The sequence below is a fragment of the Heterodontus francisci genome, chromosome 2 (genome assembly GCF_036365525.1).
Source record: "Heterodontus francisci isolate sHetFra1 chromosome 2, sHetFra1.hap1, whole genome shotgun sequence".
Classification (NCBI taxonomy): Eukaryota; Metazoa; Chordata; class Chondrichthyes; order Heterodontiformes; family Heterodontidae; genus Heterodontus; species Heterodontus francisci.
Window position 1 is genome coordinate 78,807,251 of NC_090372.1, and position 18,736 is coordinate 78,825,986.

The 18,736-nt window shown below is 43.2% G+C and overlaps 1 protein-coding gene across 5 annotated transcripts in view; it reads left to right on the forward strand.

The window, feature by feature from the left end:
* Positions 1–18,736, forward strand: part of plekha8 (pleckstrin homology domain containing, family A (phosphoinositide binding specific) member 8) — a 127,508-nt gene that overhangs the window by 88,327 nt on the left and 20,445 nt on the right. For all 5 annotated transcript variants that reach the window (XM_068059558.1, XM_068059566.1, XM_068059576.1 and 2 more), the window contains 3 exons: positions 8,565–8,623; positions 8,764–8,894; positions 17,347–17,417. In XM_068059558.1, the coding sequence (XP_067915659.1) occupies positions 8,565–8,623; positions 8,764–8,894; positions 17,347–17,417 (261 nt within the window). The remainder of the gene's footprint in view (positions 1–8,564; positions 8,624–8,763; positions 8,895–17,346; positions 17,418–18,736) is intronic.

Here is an 18,736-nt window from a genome sequence, read left to right on the forward strand (position 1 = left end):
CTGACCCAAACCTGCCTTTAACCCATTGATTTCCGGCTTTAACTGAAGCTGGAAGGTGGACGGGCGGCCAACCCGATCCAAGGAGGTGGGTTGCAACTTTAAACATGATGATAAGGCAGTGAACCTCATTGTCATGTAGCTTTCAATCTTTTACTGCTGTTTCCCGACGTCATGTTCCCCTGGCAGTTTTCTCAGGTGAGAACTTGACAGATTGAGATTTACCCACTGGATAGCTGCCTGAGGAGCCTCTGATCGCTCCCCCTGCCCCATCAAAATAGACTTGCCTCAAGGCCAACAACCTGCCCCCCCAGCAAACAGACCACAATTCCTCCCCCTCCCCACACCACAGACCTCTAATCTTCTCCTAAAATAAAAGCAAAATACTGCAGATGCCATAAATCTGAAATAAAAACAAAAAATGCTGGAAATACTCAGCAGGTCTGGCAGCATCTGTGGAGTGAGAAGCAGAGTTAACGTTTCATATCAGTGACCCTTCATCAGAACTGAATGAGGTCCTGGCTCCATGGTGTCGGCTGGACTGCAGTCCCAGCAGTGGCCATCCCTCCTGGTGGCGCTGCTGGGACAAAGAGCCGCTGGCCCGCTGATTGGCGGTCAGCTCACTGAGGCCGGACCTCCTCTCAAACGGATGGAAGTCCCGCCTCGGGACACTTAAAGCCTGGGGACCTGTAAAATATGGGTCGGATCCCTGGGCTAGGCGGAAGGGGGCTCGCCACCAACTTTTATGTCGGTGGCGAAGTCCTGTCCGCCTGTGGTAAAATACAGCACCTTGGTGTCTGTCCTGGATGCTACTGTGACATCAGTCAGCTGAACGGACTAATGTAATGCCAGGATACCAAACTTGGTCAATGCATGTGCAGACAGCATCTTTGTTAATCACTCCTGAAACAACAAGCATTATGAAGCAGGATGGGCTCTGTTCTGGGGCTGTTTAAAGATCCACTCAACAAGTTGTTTTTTGACTTGCTTTTGCGAAGGCAAAGTTTGTGGAAGCACTGTGTTCAGTTTCTGGAGCAATTTGGAGATCTTTTTGATGGACACAATCAGGGAGGAAACACCAATGCCTTACCCAGGTATGGGGGTAATTGTTACAGTATACCACTTGCTCTGCAACATGACCAGGACAAGGAGAGGAGGAGGCAGAGAGGAGAAGGAGCATTCTCCATAGAAGGCCCTAGCCACAAAGGGTCTTATTGCAGCATCATTGCTTGAGGAGGCTATGCTTCACCAAGGAGGTCATAATGGAGTTGTGCCACCTCCTTCACACCAACCTGGAGTAGGGTGACGACTGTCCTCCCAGTGAGGCCACCATCACCCTAACATTCTATGCCAGTAGATCATTAGATCATAAGATCATAAGAACTAGGAGCAGGAGTAGGCCGTCCGGCCCCTCGAGCCTGCTCCGCCATTCAATAAGATCATGGCTGATCTTTTTGTGGACTCAGATCCACTTACCCGCGTTCTCATCGTATCCCTTAATTCCTTTATTATTCAAAAAGATATCTACCTTAGCTTTAAAAACGTTTACTGAAGAAGCGTCAACTACTTCACTGGCAAGGAATTCCATAGATTAACAACCCTCTGGGTGAAGATGTTCCTTCTTAATTCAGTCCTAAATCTGCTCCCTCTAATCTTGAGGCTATGCCCTCTTGTCCTAGCTTCACCTGCCAGTGGAAACATACTCTCCACTTGTATCTTATCTATTCCCTTCATGATTTTATATGTTTCTATAAGATCCCCCCTCATTCTTCTGAATTCCAATGAATATAATCCCAATCTACTCAGTCTCTCCTCATAAGCCAACCCCCTCAACTCCGGAATCAACCTAGTGAACCTCCTCTGCACCCTCTCCTGTGCCAGTACATCCTTTCTCAAGTAAGGAGACCAAAACTGCACACAGTACTCCAGGTGCAGCCTCACCAGTACCTTATACAGCTGCAACATAACATCTCTGCTTTTAAACTCAATCCCTTTAGCAATGAAGGACAACATTCCATTTGCCTTCCTAATGACTTGCAGTACCTGCAGACCAACCTTCTGCGATTCATGCACAAGGACACCCAGGTCCCTCTGCATAGCAGCATGCTGCAACTTTTTACCATTCAAGTAATAATCCTTTTTACTGTTACTCCTACCGAAATGAATGACTTCACATTTATTAACATTGTATTCCATCTGCCAGTCCTTTGCCCACTCACTCAATGTATCTATGTTCCTCTGCAAAGTTTCACAGTCATCTGCACACTTTGCTCTGCCACTCATCTTAGTGTCATCTGCAAACTTTGACACCCTACACGTGGTCCCCAACTCCAAATCATCTATATAAATTGTAAATAATTGCGGACCCAACACCGATCCCTGAGGCACACCACTAGTGACTGATTGCCAACCAGAATAGCACTCATTTATCCCCACTCTCTGCTTCCTGTCAGAGAACCAATCCTCTATCCATGCTAATACTTTACCCCTAACGCCATGCATCCTTATTTTATACAGCAGCCTCTTGTGCGGCACCTTGTCGAAGGCTTTTTGGAAATCTCGGTACACCACATCCACTGGGTCCCCATTGTCCACCATGCTCGTAATGTCATCATAGAATTCCAAAAGATTTGTCAAGCATGACCTGCCCTTCATGAACCCATGCTGCGTCTGCCCAACGGGACAATTTCTATCAAGATGCCCTGCTATTTCTTCCTTGATAATAGACTCAAGCATCTTCCCCACTACAGAGGTTAAGCTAACCGGTCTATAATTCCCCATCCTTTGTCGACCTCCCTTTTTAAACAGTGGCATCACATCTGCTGTTTTCCAATCTGCTGGGACTACCCCAGAGTCCAGTGAATTTTGGAAAATTATCGCCAGTGCACCTGCTATCTCTCCCGCCATCTCTTTTAGTACCCTGGGATGCATTCCATCAGGGCCAGGAGACTTATCAATCCTTAGCTCCATTAGCTTGCCCAACACTACCTCTTCCGTAATAATGATTGTTTCCAGGTCCTCACCTACGTTCGTCTCTTTGTCAATTACTGGCATGTTATTAATGTCCTCCACTGTGAAGACCGATACAAAATACCTGTTCAATGCCTCGGCCATTTCATCATATCCCATAACTAAATTCCCCTTCTCATCCTCTAAAGGACCAACGTTTACTTTAGCCACTCTTTTTCGTTTCATATATTTATAGAAACTTTTGCTATCTGTCTTTATATTCTGTGCTAGTTTTTTCTCATGTTCTATCTTACTTTTCTTTATAGCCCTTTTTGTGGCTCTCTGTTGACCTTTAAAGTTTTCCCAATCTTCTAGTTTCATGCTGTTTTTGGTCACTTTGTATGCCTTCTCTTTCAATTTGATAGCCTCCCTTATTTCCTTAGACACCCATGGCAGATTACCCCTTTTCTTCCAGTCCTTCCTTTTCACTGGAATATACTTCTGCTGAACACTTTGAAAAATTGCTTTGAAAGTCCTCCACTGCTCGTCAACTGTCCCACCATAAAATCTTTGTTTCCAGTCTAGTCTAGCCAAGTCCTCCTTCATTCTATCCTTGTTCAAGCGCAGGACCCTGGTATTGAATTTTATCTTCACACTCTCCATCTGTATTCTAAATTCAACCATACTGTGATCACTCCTTCCAAGAGGATCCCTAACTATGAGGTTATTAATTATTCCTGTCTCATTACACAGGACTAGATCTAGGATAGCTTGCTCCCTCGTCGGTTCCATTACATACTGTTCAAGAAAACTATCACGGATACACTCAACGAACTCCTCCTCAAGACTACCCTGACTGAGCTGGTTCGACCAATCTATATGTAGATTAAAATCCCCCATGATAATTGCCGTACCATTTTTACAGGCATTAGTTATTTCTTTGTTTATTGCCCGCCCCAACGTGATGTTATTATTTGGTGGCCTATAGATTACGCCTCTCAATGACTTTTTCTTCTTAGAGTTTCTAATTTCCACCCAAATGGATTCAACCTCATTCTTCATAGAACCTATATCATCTCTCAGCACCGCCCTGATGTCGTCCTTGAATATCAGAGCTACACCACCTCCCTTACCTTCCTGTCTGTCCTTCCGAATAGTCTGGTACCCCTGGATATTTAACTCCTTCTAGGCAGAAGCAGATGACATCAGTGACATTTTGCTGTTCACCAATCATAGATGCATCAGGGAGGTCACGGAGGCACTGGAAGTGAGGAAGGGGGACTTCTTCCTCTTCCCCTGAGGATTGAACAGCAGGATGAAAGGGCACATGGATTTGCCAGGATAGTGGGCTTCCTGATGGTGCAGGGCTCTATTGATTGAATGCACATGGCTCTGCGATCACCCCACGTCAATGAGGAGCAATACCACAACTCGGGAACTACTCACTCTTAATGAATGCCTGCTATTCTGGCAACACCCATAATGCTTTTACCGCATGCCGGTCCGCAATACCTACTGTGTTCAGGCCTCCAAGATGCACTAGAGGATGGCTTTTGGTGACATGTGCTTGCTGACCCCTTTCTGCCATCTCACCACACAAGGTCAAAGGGCCTTCAATGAGAGTCAAGGAGCAACCCACAAAACTATGGAGCAAGCCATGAGCCTGCAAGCAATGGTTTCACTGTCTAGATCACTCGGGGATCTCAACAGTACACACCCGAGAGGGTGTCCATGTTTTTGGTGGTTTCCTGCGTCTTCCCACACCATGCAAATCTGATAGCCCATCATTATCTCCTGGGATCTGGTGGCCACCGGAGAAACGAGAACTACATACACCACATGCTCCTGGACACAGCTAAAGGGACAGTATTGCAAGGATTTAGTTGAAAGGAACTTCCCAACCCAACAAGAACTCACTGTTCCCTAACCGTACATCCGGATTAGACTCCCCATCACGGAGTCCCCTTGACCAATCAACCAGTAAAGACAAACAGCAAATACCTTCACTTACAACCTTAAACAGCACCACATCAGTAAATCAAAAAAAGGCACTTAAGATCCTCATGCATCCCCTTAGTGCCTGGCCTAGTGCTCCTACACAGTGTTACCCCAGTGACTGCAGCACAACTGGAGAAGGGTTGCTGACTTTCACTGGGGGAGACTGTAGATGGCCTTGCAGGATCTCATCAAGCAGCTCTGGACCTGTGGGCCCAGCTTCTGACTGCACCACCCTGGAGATAGCAGTCTGGAATGATTGACTGAGAGGAAGTAGCAAGGGCACTGGTGGTGTGAGCACAAATGCTGTCATCTTGAGAGAGGACAGAAGGTTCGTGCTCCAAGGTGCCACTGCTACTTGCAAGGGGTGGCGCCTTAGTATTACTAGTAATCTGATGGAGCATAGATTGCTGGACTGCTGCGAGAGGCTGCAAGCCCTGTTGAGCACTGAGATCCCCTCTGTGATGGCAGCAGTCTGAGCCTGCATGCCAGCAACCATGGATCTCATGACCTCCATCTGACCTTTCACTGCACCACTGAAACATTGGGAGGTCTACGCCTATGCTGCAGTGGAAGCTGAGACAGCGGTCAGCAGACACACCATGATGGATCAGTTGGGCACCGCTGCCATGGAGTTGCCCACTACTTCCATGGTGGAAAGGATGGTCTCGTAGATCTACATGATCCCTGTAGCCAAGTTGAAACGGACCCCTCCATGCTTCTTGCCATTGACTGGAGTCTATATGTCAGGCCTCCCAATGCACCAAGCATCTCATGCATCGTCATCATCAGCGTTTTCCTGTAATCTGCACCAATGAGGTCCTCACCTGAGTACCCTGCAGTAAAACCCATCAGCGATCTCGTCCTCTGGGGAGTTTGCACACAAGCTGTCCTATCCCTCTGGCTTGGCTGCAACCGATGATTCACTGTGTGTCTATACTATCCTCTAAGGTATGGACAGCACCAGTATCTGAGCTGGTGGTTCACATGTAAGGTCAAGTAACGGTGCCTCCTCTTCACTGCCATCTCAGATACTGGCAATGCACAAACCTCAGAGGCTGGTACAGAGCTGTGATCAACACACAGTGAATCATTGGACATGTGTGACCTGTAGCCAGGCCAGGGGGAAAGGACAGCTTGTGTGCAAAACCCTAGAGAGCAAGTTTGCAGACGAGTTCTGCTGCAGATGGAGACCTCGTTGGCGCAGACTACAGGAAAACACTGATACCAATGCACAGTGAGATGCTTGGTGCTTTGGCTTGCTCTTCCTCCTGGCTCTTTGGAGGTTGAGCAGGCATCTGTTCTTGACTATCTGAAAGCATAAAAGTGTAAGGGGAGGATAGGAGAGAGGGGAGGGGTTGTGGTGAGGAAAGTACCACAGTCACATCTGCAGTTTCTGTTGCATGATACCTTTCAGGGCAAGGACGCTGCATAAGGCAGCAACTTACCATCATTCTCCATGGTCTTGGCAGCACCAGGTGCCATTTGCTCTCTGGCATTGGTCCCAGATTCATTGGACATTGAGGGAATGCAAGCATGCTGGTCCTCCGTCAGTCCTCTAGCTTTCCTGCCTGTTGTGTGCCACCTTCTCCTGGAAGAGAGAGGGCAGAATGTTGTTGGTTTTGCATCAGTGTACTTGGGTGATGTGCCTGCCACAGCTGAATAGCTGTAGGTTTGCAGAGGTCTGTAGAGGCTGGCACGATTGGAGGGTGTGTGTGGGTGAGATGGAGTACAAGAATATTAGGGGTGAGTCCTGAGTATTGGGGTGTGCTGCTGGGTGAGTCCTGAGTGTCAGGATGTGCTTCTGGGTGAGTGATGGGGGTGTGGTGCATTGAGCAGTGTGAGAGGTGGCTGGTGTGGTGCGTCTTAAGATGAGTGAAGTAATTAAACTTCTTTCTGCACTGCTGTCCTGTTCTGGGGGAGACACTCTTAGCATTAACCATCATTGCCGCCTGCTCCCAATCCCTAATGAGAGTTTGTCTGGAAGACTTCCTGCCCTCCAGCAGAAACGTGATCTCTTTCCTGACCTCCCACCTATCTGTCCAGTGGCTCCAGGGTGGCCATGCTGAAGCGGGGAACCCTTTCACTGGTGTGGTGTGACCTCTCCCATGATCCTGACTGTTCCAAAGTGATTATCCAGCAGCCTTTAGTCCATTCATGCAGCTTCCCTTTTATAGGAACTGCACCTTTAAAAAGTGAATGCTGCGTGGAGCACGTGGTTTGCTCACACATTACTCGGCCCCTTGTGCTGCGCAGAAGCCACCGGCATCACTGCATAAAGGAGTGAAATCTGCTCGGGGCCAGGCTACAATCATGGAAATGAGTTGGGTGCCCCAATTTTATGTGCTGCCCACCTCGTTTAAAACTGGCATGGGCAGGCCAGGAATCACCACCCCCACGCCCAAAAACCAGGGTACACTAGTTTGTAGCCATGAGTGTCTGATTTATTTCAGGATATGCCCCCACTGAGAACTAGATTGAGACTGCTAAAACTCCCTGACCCAGGTTGCTGGCAGAGAGATGACATTCTTCCTATCAATCTCAGTTTAATTCTAATCCAAGCCCCAAAGATGAATGGACATTGTGCTAATCCAAAACTCAGTCTTTTATTTTTCGACCAATTAATATGGAAGTTGGAATTTTTTTTCCCCTCTCTACTGATTACCTCACAAGCTTCCAAAAGACATGCCTGAGGGAATGGATCATATTTCTCTTTCTGTTGGAGTAACTGCCAGCTCCCCCCTTGTCTAGTACATTTCATTTTTGGAGAGACCTAATAGTGTAGCTAGGCAGTGAACAAACACTCTCATCTGATTACCATCCTGCATTAATGAGCTGCACTGCATCCTGATATATATACCCACCTTGGGGAATAACAGCTATCTGTCAAACTACCGGAGCATATATTCCGTTGATGAGATATTCAGTGAGTCAGCTTTTCACTTTCTTGAAGATGAAGGATAGTTTGATTGCTGTGAGGGAAGCAAGCCAAATCCTAACTTTGATCCCTTAGCAGAAATTTTCCTGGGTCTGTAGCCAGGCATACCAGATCGCCCAAGCATAGTGAAAAGTGGAAAACAGATGGGTCTGCACCTGTAAAAGAATTTGTACAAATTTCCTCTGCTTATATTCAAGGAGGGAATTCGGACAAGTTCCTTTACAGCGTGCACTGTGATCTGCCTGATTTTCCGATACTCGCCGCACCCAGGTGTTTCTGGACATCAACCCAAGAAAATCTCTCCTGTTGTCTTTAGATCATCAACACAAACCATGTTGAAATTGTTATTAAAATCATGTTGCCGCACTTGTCGTTTTTGATCGCCCTGATAGAATTTTAAATCTGCAGTGATTGTGATTTTGCTACTTCAAAATGTATCACTTTCTTAAAGGAGGTAACAGGAAATTCTGTCCTTGGAATTACTTTCAATGCCCATCTATTTTAATTTTGAAAGAAATACTTCTCTCTGAATCTGCCTAATTCTTTTCAAATCGGAAGGTTAGATGGGCTGCTGTGAGAGTCTATGAATTGCAGTATTTCCTTTTTATCTCTAATTGTCGTAGCAAATCCCAATGTATCAGTTTCAATATTCTATACTGAACTACTGTCACTTTTCCCCTCGTAGATAAACTTGGTCCAACAGTCTTTGCTCCTGTTAAATTAGATTTTGTGGGTAACATTAAGGTAAGTGGTTCATTATTCTATTCCTCTAGATTTTACTAATTTACTATTAGTCTTGTAATAAAATTGGATATTTAGGTTTTATGTGATTTTTAAAATCATTTAAGTTTGATCATGGCTGCAAAAAGGTATTCTAATTTCAGAAAATAAATCAGAAATACATCACTGATTCCATAAGGTTCACTACCCTTCAGAAGATAGTGCTGTATGAATTGGAAACCGATGAAGCTACAGTCAGAAACTCTGCTACTGAGGCACTCCTTTGGTTGAAGAGGTATGTATGTGTAGTTTTATTTCCTTTCTAAAGGTTTCCTAATCAGTCCTCTCCTGAAGACATTAGCTTATATTGGGAGCGTGGTTCTACACTTTGGTGCTAGCATGTTTCCTGGAGCTTATCCAAGCAACCATTCGTCATGCATCCCCCACAGATGGGAGTACCAGTCTAATTGACTATGAGGGACATCACAAGTGAGCCCAGACATTGGAAATCCACAGGCACCCATTTTATAACAAAGGCCACTGAACAACAATAAAGAGTAGTAACCTTGGCTGTTATCTCACTCTTTTCTTCTCCACACCACTGGAGGAAGCTGCAGCTACTCATTAATATCTGAGCTACAATCAGTTAACTCCACCTAGAACAAAGTTTGAAACAGAACTTTCTGAAATGTGTGGCCGAGTAATACATCAAGTTGCCTACTGAACCGCTAAGGCCTGCTAATGGAAGTATGGTCTATCATCTTGCCTGATAGATTTATCTCCTACAGTGGGGTGTGCATATATAAATCAGTAACTGGACTCCATTAATTATTTTCCTTCAGGTTTCTGATTGTAATAAATCACCATCCAGAGCTGGTCGTTCCAATACCACAGGCCCTGGAAAGCTGGGGGTGGTTGGAGGGGCGGGGGGCCTAAGCCGATGCCTACATCTACGTCTTCTATTGAGGTCTCTGCGTGGTGTCAGGTTACAAATCTCCCATAGCTAACTGCAATGTGAGATTAAAAGGGGTCATGATGTAACTGTTCTAAAGCTGATAAGGATGTTGACTAAGTTTCTAATAGATGAAGTTCCTTTACCTCTTGACTTTTTTCTGCTCAATTTTCTTTCTTTTAAAGACACTAGCTCCTGCTTGGATTCTATAAAAGTGGGCTGCCCTCTGATATTTCACCCAAGTGGGGCTTGGTCCATGAGTAGTTGACCATAAGTGGCATCAGATCTGCGCTAGTTTCTGCCCCACCCCATGTCTGATCAGATTTCCTGGCAATGGTTGAACAATGATTGGGAGTGGGATCCTGGCATCCCCCTTTGAAATCAGCAAACACTTGGATTGGGGATTGAAGTTTGTTACGACTTAGCCTTTCTCTGCAGCTCAGTGCCACATTCAACCCATCACATTTAAGTGGTTCAGTGGTTAAATATGATGGGTTGAATGTGGCACTCAGCTGCATTTGCCAGTTAACTATTAAGGAACAGGTTTTTTTCCTTCTTCCTTAAAACATTGGACAAGGAAATGAAAGTGCCTTTAAAATTTGCAAAGAAACCTGGATAGTTTATTTATCATGTGGTTATAATGAATTTGACCAGATATTGGAGGCAAAGGAGCACCATAAATGTCACTGCTTTGTTAAAATCTTACTACCTCTGATCCCATTGAACAATTTCTAATTGAGTATAAAGCTTACATTAGATATTCTTACTATGGGGTAGAAATTGGTTTTGGGTGGTAATGCAATATGCGTGGCATCGTATACAACTCGCCTGATCTTCAGTTGCATTGACCTCACTGGAACTGAATATCAGGCATGGCATCGAACAGGCAGCCCATGCAATACCACCTGTTTGTTTTATCATGTGTATGATTTGGTTCTAATCAGGGGGTGCCCATCTGCAAACTTTAATTGTTCTATCGATCTTCCATATTTGAATTCCTTAAATTTTGTGAAGGTATGCATAAAGACTTTCCAGTTCTGAAGTACAGATAGATTAACAACAACAAAAAAATCAGATTGAGTTCAATATCTATCCAGTTCTACATCTTGTCCTCTAGTGTGTATTGCAAGACTCGATCTTGCCACATCCCTTGTCCCTTGTGTTGCAGTAATGTGGAAACGTACACCAGCTTTTATCTTTGCTGATGGTATTAACTTCTGCTGGTGTACAGGGTTCAGTGCCACAGGTAGGGTTATCTTCAGTACCTTGTCCAAGTTGCCATTTTCCATACATATAAGTGTGGGCACTGAGTTGACTTCCCTTCCACCGTGAATAAGATAGTTAACAAAGATTGGACCTTGAAGCTAGACCTTCTGCTCTGTATGTCTGTTGCACACTGTTGTTGCTAACAGACCCATTGGGAGTGGTGATGTTCAAATGATATTGTGACTCCATGTTGATTGAAGTTTTCTTTTGTGGTTTGACAACATTGTTATGATCACAAACCAAAAGAATCTAATCTTCCGACTGATCGCAATTTAGGAAAAAAAACGTACAAGATTTCACCATTATAAATTTTACTTTAACACTCAAACCAAAACTAACATAAATTAAACAGAAACTAATAGTTAAATCATGATTGATATAATTATATATATATATATATATATATATATATATAGCTTAAAGATTACACGTTAATTATCAGATGCAGTGAAGATAGATCTCTCAACTTTACTGGAGAGTCCACTTAGCAATAATACCAGTTACGGCCACAAAGTCCTTCAGATCTCTGAACTTTTCAGATAGATCTCCAGATCCCATCTTCCAAGATGCAGACACAGATGTGGTGCCTTCTCGATAGCAAGCATTGAACTCTTCCCTTCAATGTTTCGGTCTTGTTGCCTCTCAAATGACCTCGGCCCTGCTCACAGCCGTCTTGATGGTGTGGTTCCACTATTAACTCTTTCAAGCATCGTAATAGCTGTAGCAACTCGTATTTGCCAACTCCCAGAAAACAGGTTCCAATCACTTGTCTTTTTTTAAAACAACAGCATGCTGCTTGCTTCAACACTGCAGTTTGTAATCTTGCAAGCTGAAATCTGAGCTCCAGTCGCATGTTTCTGGTCACAGCTCTGATCATATGACTGTTTGTTTTACCTGGTTCCATTCAGTTCTGATTTCCCCAGAACTCTGAAGCTTTGATTTCATTTTCCAGTAAAGGACTGTCTCAGAAAAAAATACAAGCTTTGAATCCAAGGTAGCAGCTAGCAGTATGTTTAGTCGGTCAGCTGTTGAGATTGCAATATGCACACGTGAATTCCAACACAACATCTAAGCCATTATGTATGTTGCTTTCTTTTAACTCACTACAAAAAACTGATGTATAAGAATTTGTTTTCTGCAACTGAAGTATACCTAATCAGCAAGAATTTCTTAACTGAAGGAAGCACAAAGAAATCACCTGTATTATCCTTCCAAAAATAGGAGAGCTATAATTACTGAGCACCAGGTCTATAAAATTTGCCCTGCATAGTGTGTATAACATTCTCTACTACAATTAGTGCATGACGCTAAAATAGTGTTGCCATAGCAACACCTGTGGCTCGTTGGCGATTTCTCTTGGGCCAGACTGATTTTTGACTCTCAACTGCTATTATTTTGATAGTTAATATACAGTATATCCATTACAGAATATTTGGGTTCAACGAGTGGGTCAGAGTACACTTTGATGATGTCAAATGCATTTAAAAAGGTGTCAAAAATGTCTAACTTTTCTTGTGTGAGGGGCATAGGAACATTGGAACAGGAATAGGCCATTCAGCTCCTCAAGCCTGTTGCGCCATTCAAGTAGATCATGGCTGATCTTGACCCCCATCTACCTAACTTGGTTCCATAACCTTTAATATCCTAGCCTAACAAACATCGATCAGTCTCAGTTTTGAAATTTCAATTGACTCAGCCTGAACACCTTTTTGGGAAGAGAGTTTCAGATTTCCACGACATCATGTATGTAGAAGTGCTTCGTGATTGCCCCGAATGTTCTAGCTCTACTTTTAAGGTTATGCCTTCTTATTCTGGCCTCTCCCACTAATCATCTTAAACACCTCAATTAGATCACTCTTTAATATTCTACACTCAAAGGAATACAAGCCTAATCTGCACAATCTGTCCTGAAAATTTAACCCTTTAAACCCTGGTATCATTCTGGTGAAGCTGTGCTGGCCAGATCCCAATTTTACACTATTAGAGCTTACATCTCTGCAAAATTTTCACTTTTGTTTACTTCTGTTTGCTCCCTACAATATAACTGCAATTCAGGGCGGCACAGTGGCGCAGTGGTTAGCACCGCAGCCTCACAGCTCCAGCGACCCGGGTTCAATTCTGGGTACTGCCTGTGTGGAGTTTGCAAGTTCTCCCTGTGTCTGCGTGGGTTTCCTCCGGGTACTCCGGTTTCCTCCCACAGCCAAAAGACTTGCAGGTTGATAGGTAAATTGGCCATTATAAATTGCCCCTAGTATAGGTAGGTGGTAGGGGAATATAGGGACAGGTGAGGATGTGGTCGGAATATGGGATTAGTGTAGGATTAGTATAAATGGGTGGTTAATGGTTGGCACAGACTCGGTGGGCCGAAGGGCCTGTTTCAGTGCTGTATCTCTAAATCTAAATCTAAATCAAATCAAAACTGATGCAACATTGGGTACAGCTGCAGCTGATGCCATGAATTCTGCAAAGGAGGACCAAGAAAAAGATTAAATTGGCAAGAAACATAAAAATGGACTGTAAAAGCTTCTCTCGGTATGTAAAAAAAAAGATTAGCAAAGTGGGTCCATAACAAGTGGGGTCAGGAGAATTTATAATGGGGAATAAGGAAATGGCAGAGAAATTAAATAAATACTTTGTGTCTGTCTTCACGGAGGAAAATACTAAAAAACCTCCCAGAAATAATGGAGAATCAAGGGACTAGTGTAAACAAGGAACTGCAAGATATTAATATTAGTAAAAAAAAAGTACCAGAGAAATTAATGGGGTTATAGTAGATAAATACCCTGGACCTGATGATTTACATCCCCGAGTGTTGAAAGAGGTAGCTGTAGAGATAGTAGATGCATTGGTAGTCATCTTTCAAAATTCTGTAGACTCTGGAATGGTTCCTGCAGATTGGAAGGTGGCAATTGTAACCCCACTATTTAAGAAAGGAGGGAGAGAGAAAACAGGGAACTACAGACTTGTTCGTCTAACATCAGTCGTAGGGAAAATGCGAGAATCTATAATAAAGGATGTGATAACAGGACACTTCAAAAATAATGGTAGGATTGAGCAGAGTCAACATGGATTTATGAAAGGGTAATGATGTTTAACAAACCTGTTGGAGTTTTTTGAGGATATAACTAGCAGAAAGATAAGGGAGTACTGGTGGGTGTGGGTATATTTAGATTTTCAGAAAACTTTTGACAAGGTCACACACAAGAGCTTAGTAAACAAAATTGGAGCACATAAGATTGGAGGGACTATACTGGCATGGATTGAGAACTGGTTAATGGACAGAAAACAGAGAGTAGGAATAAATGGGCCATTTTCAGATTGGTAGTCTGTGACTAGTGGGGTACCGCAAGGCTCAGTGCTTGGGCCCCAACTATTCAAAATCGATATCAATGAGTTGAATGTGGGGATTAAGTGTAATATTTCCAAGTTTGCAGATGACACAAAACTAGATGGAAGTGTGAGTTGTGAGGAGGATGCAAAGACAGTTCAAGGGGATTTGGAGAGACTAAGCAAGTGGCCAACAATTTGGCCGATGGAATACAATATGGAGAAATGTGAGGTTATCCACTTTGGTAGGAAAAACAGAAATACAGAGTGTTTCTTAAATGGCAAGAAACTGGGAAGTATTGAATTACAAAGGGACTTGGGTGTCCTTTGTGATGGAAACCACACCGGGAACGAATGACGGACAAGTTTGAAGCAATAGCTGGAGTTCATTTACTGTCTTATGAATTCAATGTAGAGTCTTTGATTGAAGTTAAATCTTGCCATTTCATTGGGGCCCAGTGCATGCTTTCAAGCTTGTTTCGATGTAGGAGTCTTCTCTCTTGAGGTTTAAGAGGCATCAGTGAATCTGGAACTTCATGAGTGAGAGGGAGCCAGGGAGAGAGACCTTCCTTCTCTTTTGTCTTCAAAGCAGTCTCTGTCTTGAAACTATTCTGTGAACACAATTCAAACCTCCAAGTTGGCCAGCAGATTGGTCATGTGATGGTTTTTTCAACAAACTCTCCTGCATTTCTTGTGGATTCTCCATCTTAGCAATCACCCTCAGTGGGGGGGTGGGTGGGGCTGGTGGATGGATTGCTGGCTTGTTCCACATTCAATATCTGGTGATCAAAATCCATTTGGGTTAATTGGATCAGGGAGCAGTTCCATTGTCTTTTCCTAGGCAGCAGTCTCTTAGAATGCAAATTTTTCCAGCCATTGCTCATCTTTTTAAATAAGTCATTTCTTCAGTCCAGCAACAGTTTAAATTTAATGTTTATATGATGAAATTAATATGCCTCATTCTTGACAGGTGGGGTCTTCATGACAATGTCTAAGAGCCAGCATTCCACCACCCACCCCCTCCCATCCCACCCCCACGCCCCCCCCCCTACTGAGAGAGTCTGGTAAGCTGTGAGGAATCCACAAACCTCACAGGTGAGGCTGTCTCAAGCAAAAAGCTAGTCACATGACTAACCTGCTGGCCAACCTGAAGTTAATTGAATTGTGCTCACAGAACAGTTTTTGGAAGAGACTGCAATTGAACTTCAGGAAGAGAGCACTTCCTCTTTCTCTCTCATGCAAAGTTCCAAGGACCCACAGAAGTAACTTAAGCCTCAAGGCATAAGACCAGCGAAACAAGTTTGAAAGTGTGCACTGGGCCCCAACAAGAACTGCAAGACTTAACTTCAATCAAAGACTTTACATCCAACCCAAAACCAGTAACTGAACTCTATCTATTACTTCAAACCTTTCCCCTTTAATTCTTTCTCCTCCTCTGTACCTATTAGCGTGTGTGTTTATCGTGTATGCATGCTCGAGTGGTCGTGTCATATATTCTTAGTAGTTTTACTGAATTAAAGTTTTAAGGTTAATAAACTTATACTTTTCTTGTTTAAATCTGAGAAAACCTGTCTGGTTGATTTTTTTGCAATTACAATTAGAGAACAGGGAGCAAAGACTCACTGAGAGGAAGGTATAAACACTGTTTTAAAAGTTAAACGCTGTTACGGCCAAACCAGGAAAAGGCTGAGAGGGGAGCCCTAGACCCCTTCCTCACCTGGTCGTAACACCCTGTTCGTGAGTCACTGAAAGCTAACATGCAGGTTCAGCAAGCAATTAAGAAGGCAAATGGTATGTTCACCTTCATTACAAGAGGATTTGAGTATAGGAGTAAAGATGTCTTACTGCAATTGTATAGAGCCTTGGTGAGACCATATCTGGAGTATTGTGTGCTGTTTTGATCTCCTTACCTCAGGAAAGATATACTTGCCATAGAGGGAGTGCAATGAAAGTTTACCAAACTAATTTCTGGGATGGAGGGATTGTCCTATGAGGAAAGATTAAATACATTGGGCCTTTATTCTCTGGAATTTAGAAGAATGCGAGGTGATCTCATTCAAACATACAAAATTCTTAACAGAGATCAACGGGGTTGATGCAGGAAGGATGTTTCCCCTGGGCTGGGGTGTCGAGAACCAGGGGACACAGTCTCAGATTAAGGGGCAGACTATTTAGGACTGAGATGAGGAGGAATTTCTTCACTCAGAGGATGGTGAATCTTTGGAATTCTCTACTCCAGAGTACTGTGGCGGCTCAGTCGTTGAGAATGGTTTAAGACTGAGATCGATAGATTTCTACATATTAAAAACATCAAGGGATACGGGGATAGTGCAGGAAAATGGTGTTGAAATGGAAGATCAGCCATGATCTCTTTGAATGGTGGAGCGGACTCGAAGGGCTGAATGGCCTACTCCTGCTCCTATTTCTTAAGTTCTTATATTCTTATGACCAGTTCAAATTCACTACACTCCCGCAGTAGCTCCTTTTCCTATGTTATACATGAGGACCTGGGGTTTGTTTTTCACAAAAAATGTAATCATGGAATGCGATCCCAGGTACGAAAAGAATTTTGCAATCTGATGGATTGAACAAAATCACAAAATGGTTTGGCACAGAAGGAGGCCATTCGGCCTATCGTGCCTGTGCTGGCTGTTTGAAAGAGCCATCTGCTTAGTCCCACTGCCCTATTCTTTCTCAATAGCCTTCAAATTTCCCTTTAAGTATTTATCCAATTCACTTTTGAAAGTTATTATTGCATCTGCTTCCATCACCCTGTCGATCACAACTCATTCCATTTTTTAAAAAATCCTCATGTCGCTTCTGATTCTTTTGCCAATCACCTTAAGAAATTTAACTTACTAAATACCTTAAAGCAATGGCCTTGTTCATAAACCTTGTTTAGAGTTATTTTGCACTTGTACATTGATGTTGTGGACCTTTGGGGGACTGTGCCACCTTTTTTTGAAGCAGTTTGTTAGCATTTCCATTTTTGTAGGTTGCTGTGTGTGTGTGTGTGTGTTATATATCCCACCTAGTGGCAACGTTTAGTATTGCCTTTATCAACAGAATCCAAAGCAATCTTTTTCAAATATCTAAGCAAATCTGCATTGTTGCTGTGAATGTTTCTATGAAATATATCAAGAACTAATTAGTAATCAATGTGAAAATCACCATTTTTCTCTCTTTAATGCTTATGTGACAGAGGATTGAAATTTCTGAAAGGATTTCTGGAAGAAGTGAACAATGGAGAAAAGGACATCCAAAAAGCACTAAGTAAGTCTGAGCTAAACATCTGTTTTATGGGATTGTCTTTTCTGTTGCTCTGTACATAGTAAATTGAGTGCGAAGGAGAGAGGAAAAGGACAATAAACAAGAAGGAACTTCAATTTATATAGCGCCTTTCATATTCCTGGAACATCCCAAAATATTTTACAGACAATGAACTACATTTTGAAGTCTGCTCAGTAGCTGTAATGTAAGCAGACATGACAACCAGTCTTCTGTGGCAAGGTCCTGCAAGTAGCAATCAGATATATGGAATTCATTTGATGCTGCTGTATTGGGATAAATGTTGGCCAAGACAACAGGTTGAAACCCCTGCTTTTCAATAGTTCCATTGGATCGTTTATGTTCACCTGAATAGGCAGATGATGTCTCAGTTTAATGGTTTATCCAAAGGTTGGATAAAGTAAACGAACATTCCATAGGTTGTGTTGTTGTATGGTGTGTTAACAGTTTGGGGAGTTCTGTATTTGATATTTTGATAGATAAATCTGCTTTTGATTTGCTATATCTTTAAAGGTGTCCTTTTGTTTTTGTGATAAAGGAGATGTAACTCACTGAATCAGTTCACATATTCAAAGTGAGTCAGCTAGCCGTCTTTATTGCTAATATTGTCTGAATATGGGGAGATGGTGGCATAGTGGTAATGTCACTGGACTAGGAATCTAGAGATGCAGGCTAATACTCTGGAGATATGGCTTAAAATCCCATTACGGCAACTGGGGAATTTAAATTCAATTAATAAATTCAATTAATTAATAAAAATCTGGTATTGAAAGCTGGTCTCAGTAATGGTGACCATGAAACTACCTTCAATTGTCGTAAAAACCCATCTGATTCACGAATGTTCTTCACAAAAGGAAATCTACCGTCCTTAACTTGTCTGGCCTACCTGTGACTCCAGACCTACAACAATGTGGTTGACTCTTAACGGCCCTCTGAAAGGGCCTTGCAAGCTATTCATTTGGGCGAAACCACTACACAAAATTTGAAAAGGAGTAAAACCGGACGGAACACGTGGCATCAACCTAGGCACCAGAAGTGACAACGGCAAACCATCCCTGTCGACCCTGCAAAATCCTCCTTATGAATATCTGGGGGCTTTTGCCAAAATTAGGAGAACTGATTCACAGACTAGCCAAGCAACAGCCTGACATAGTCATACTCATGGAAACATACCTTACATCTCAATGTCCCAGACACCACCATCACCATTTCTGGGTATGTCCTGTCCCACCCTCAGGACAGACTCACCAGAGGTGGTGGCACAGTGGTATATAGTCGGGAGGGAGTTGCCCTGGGAGTCCTCA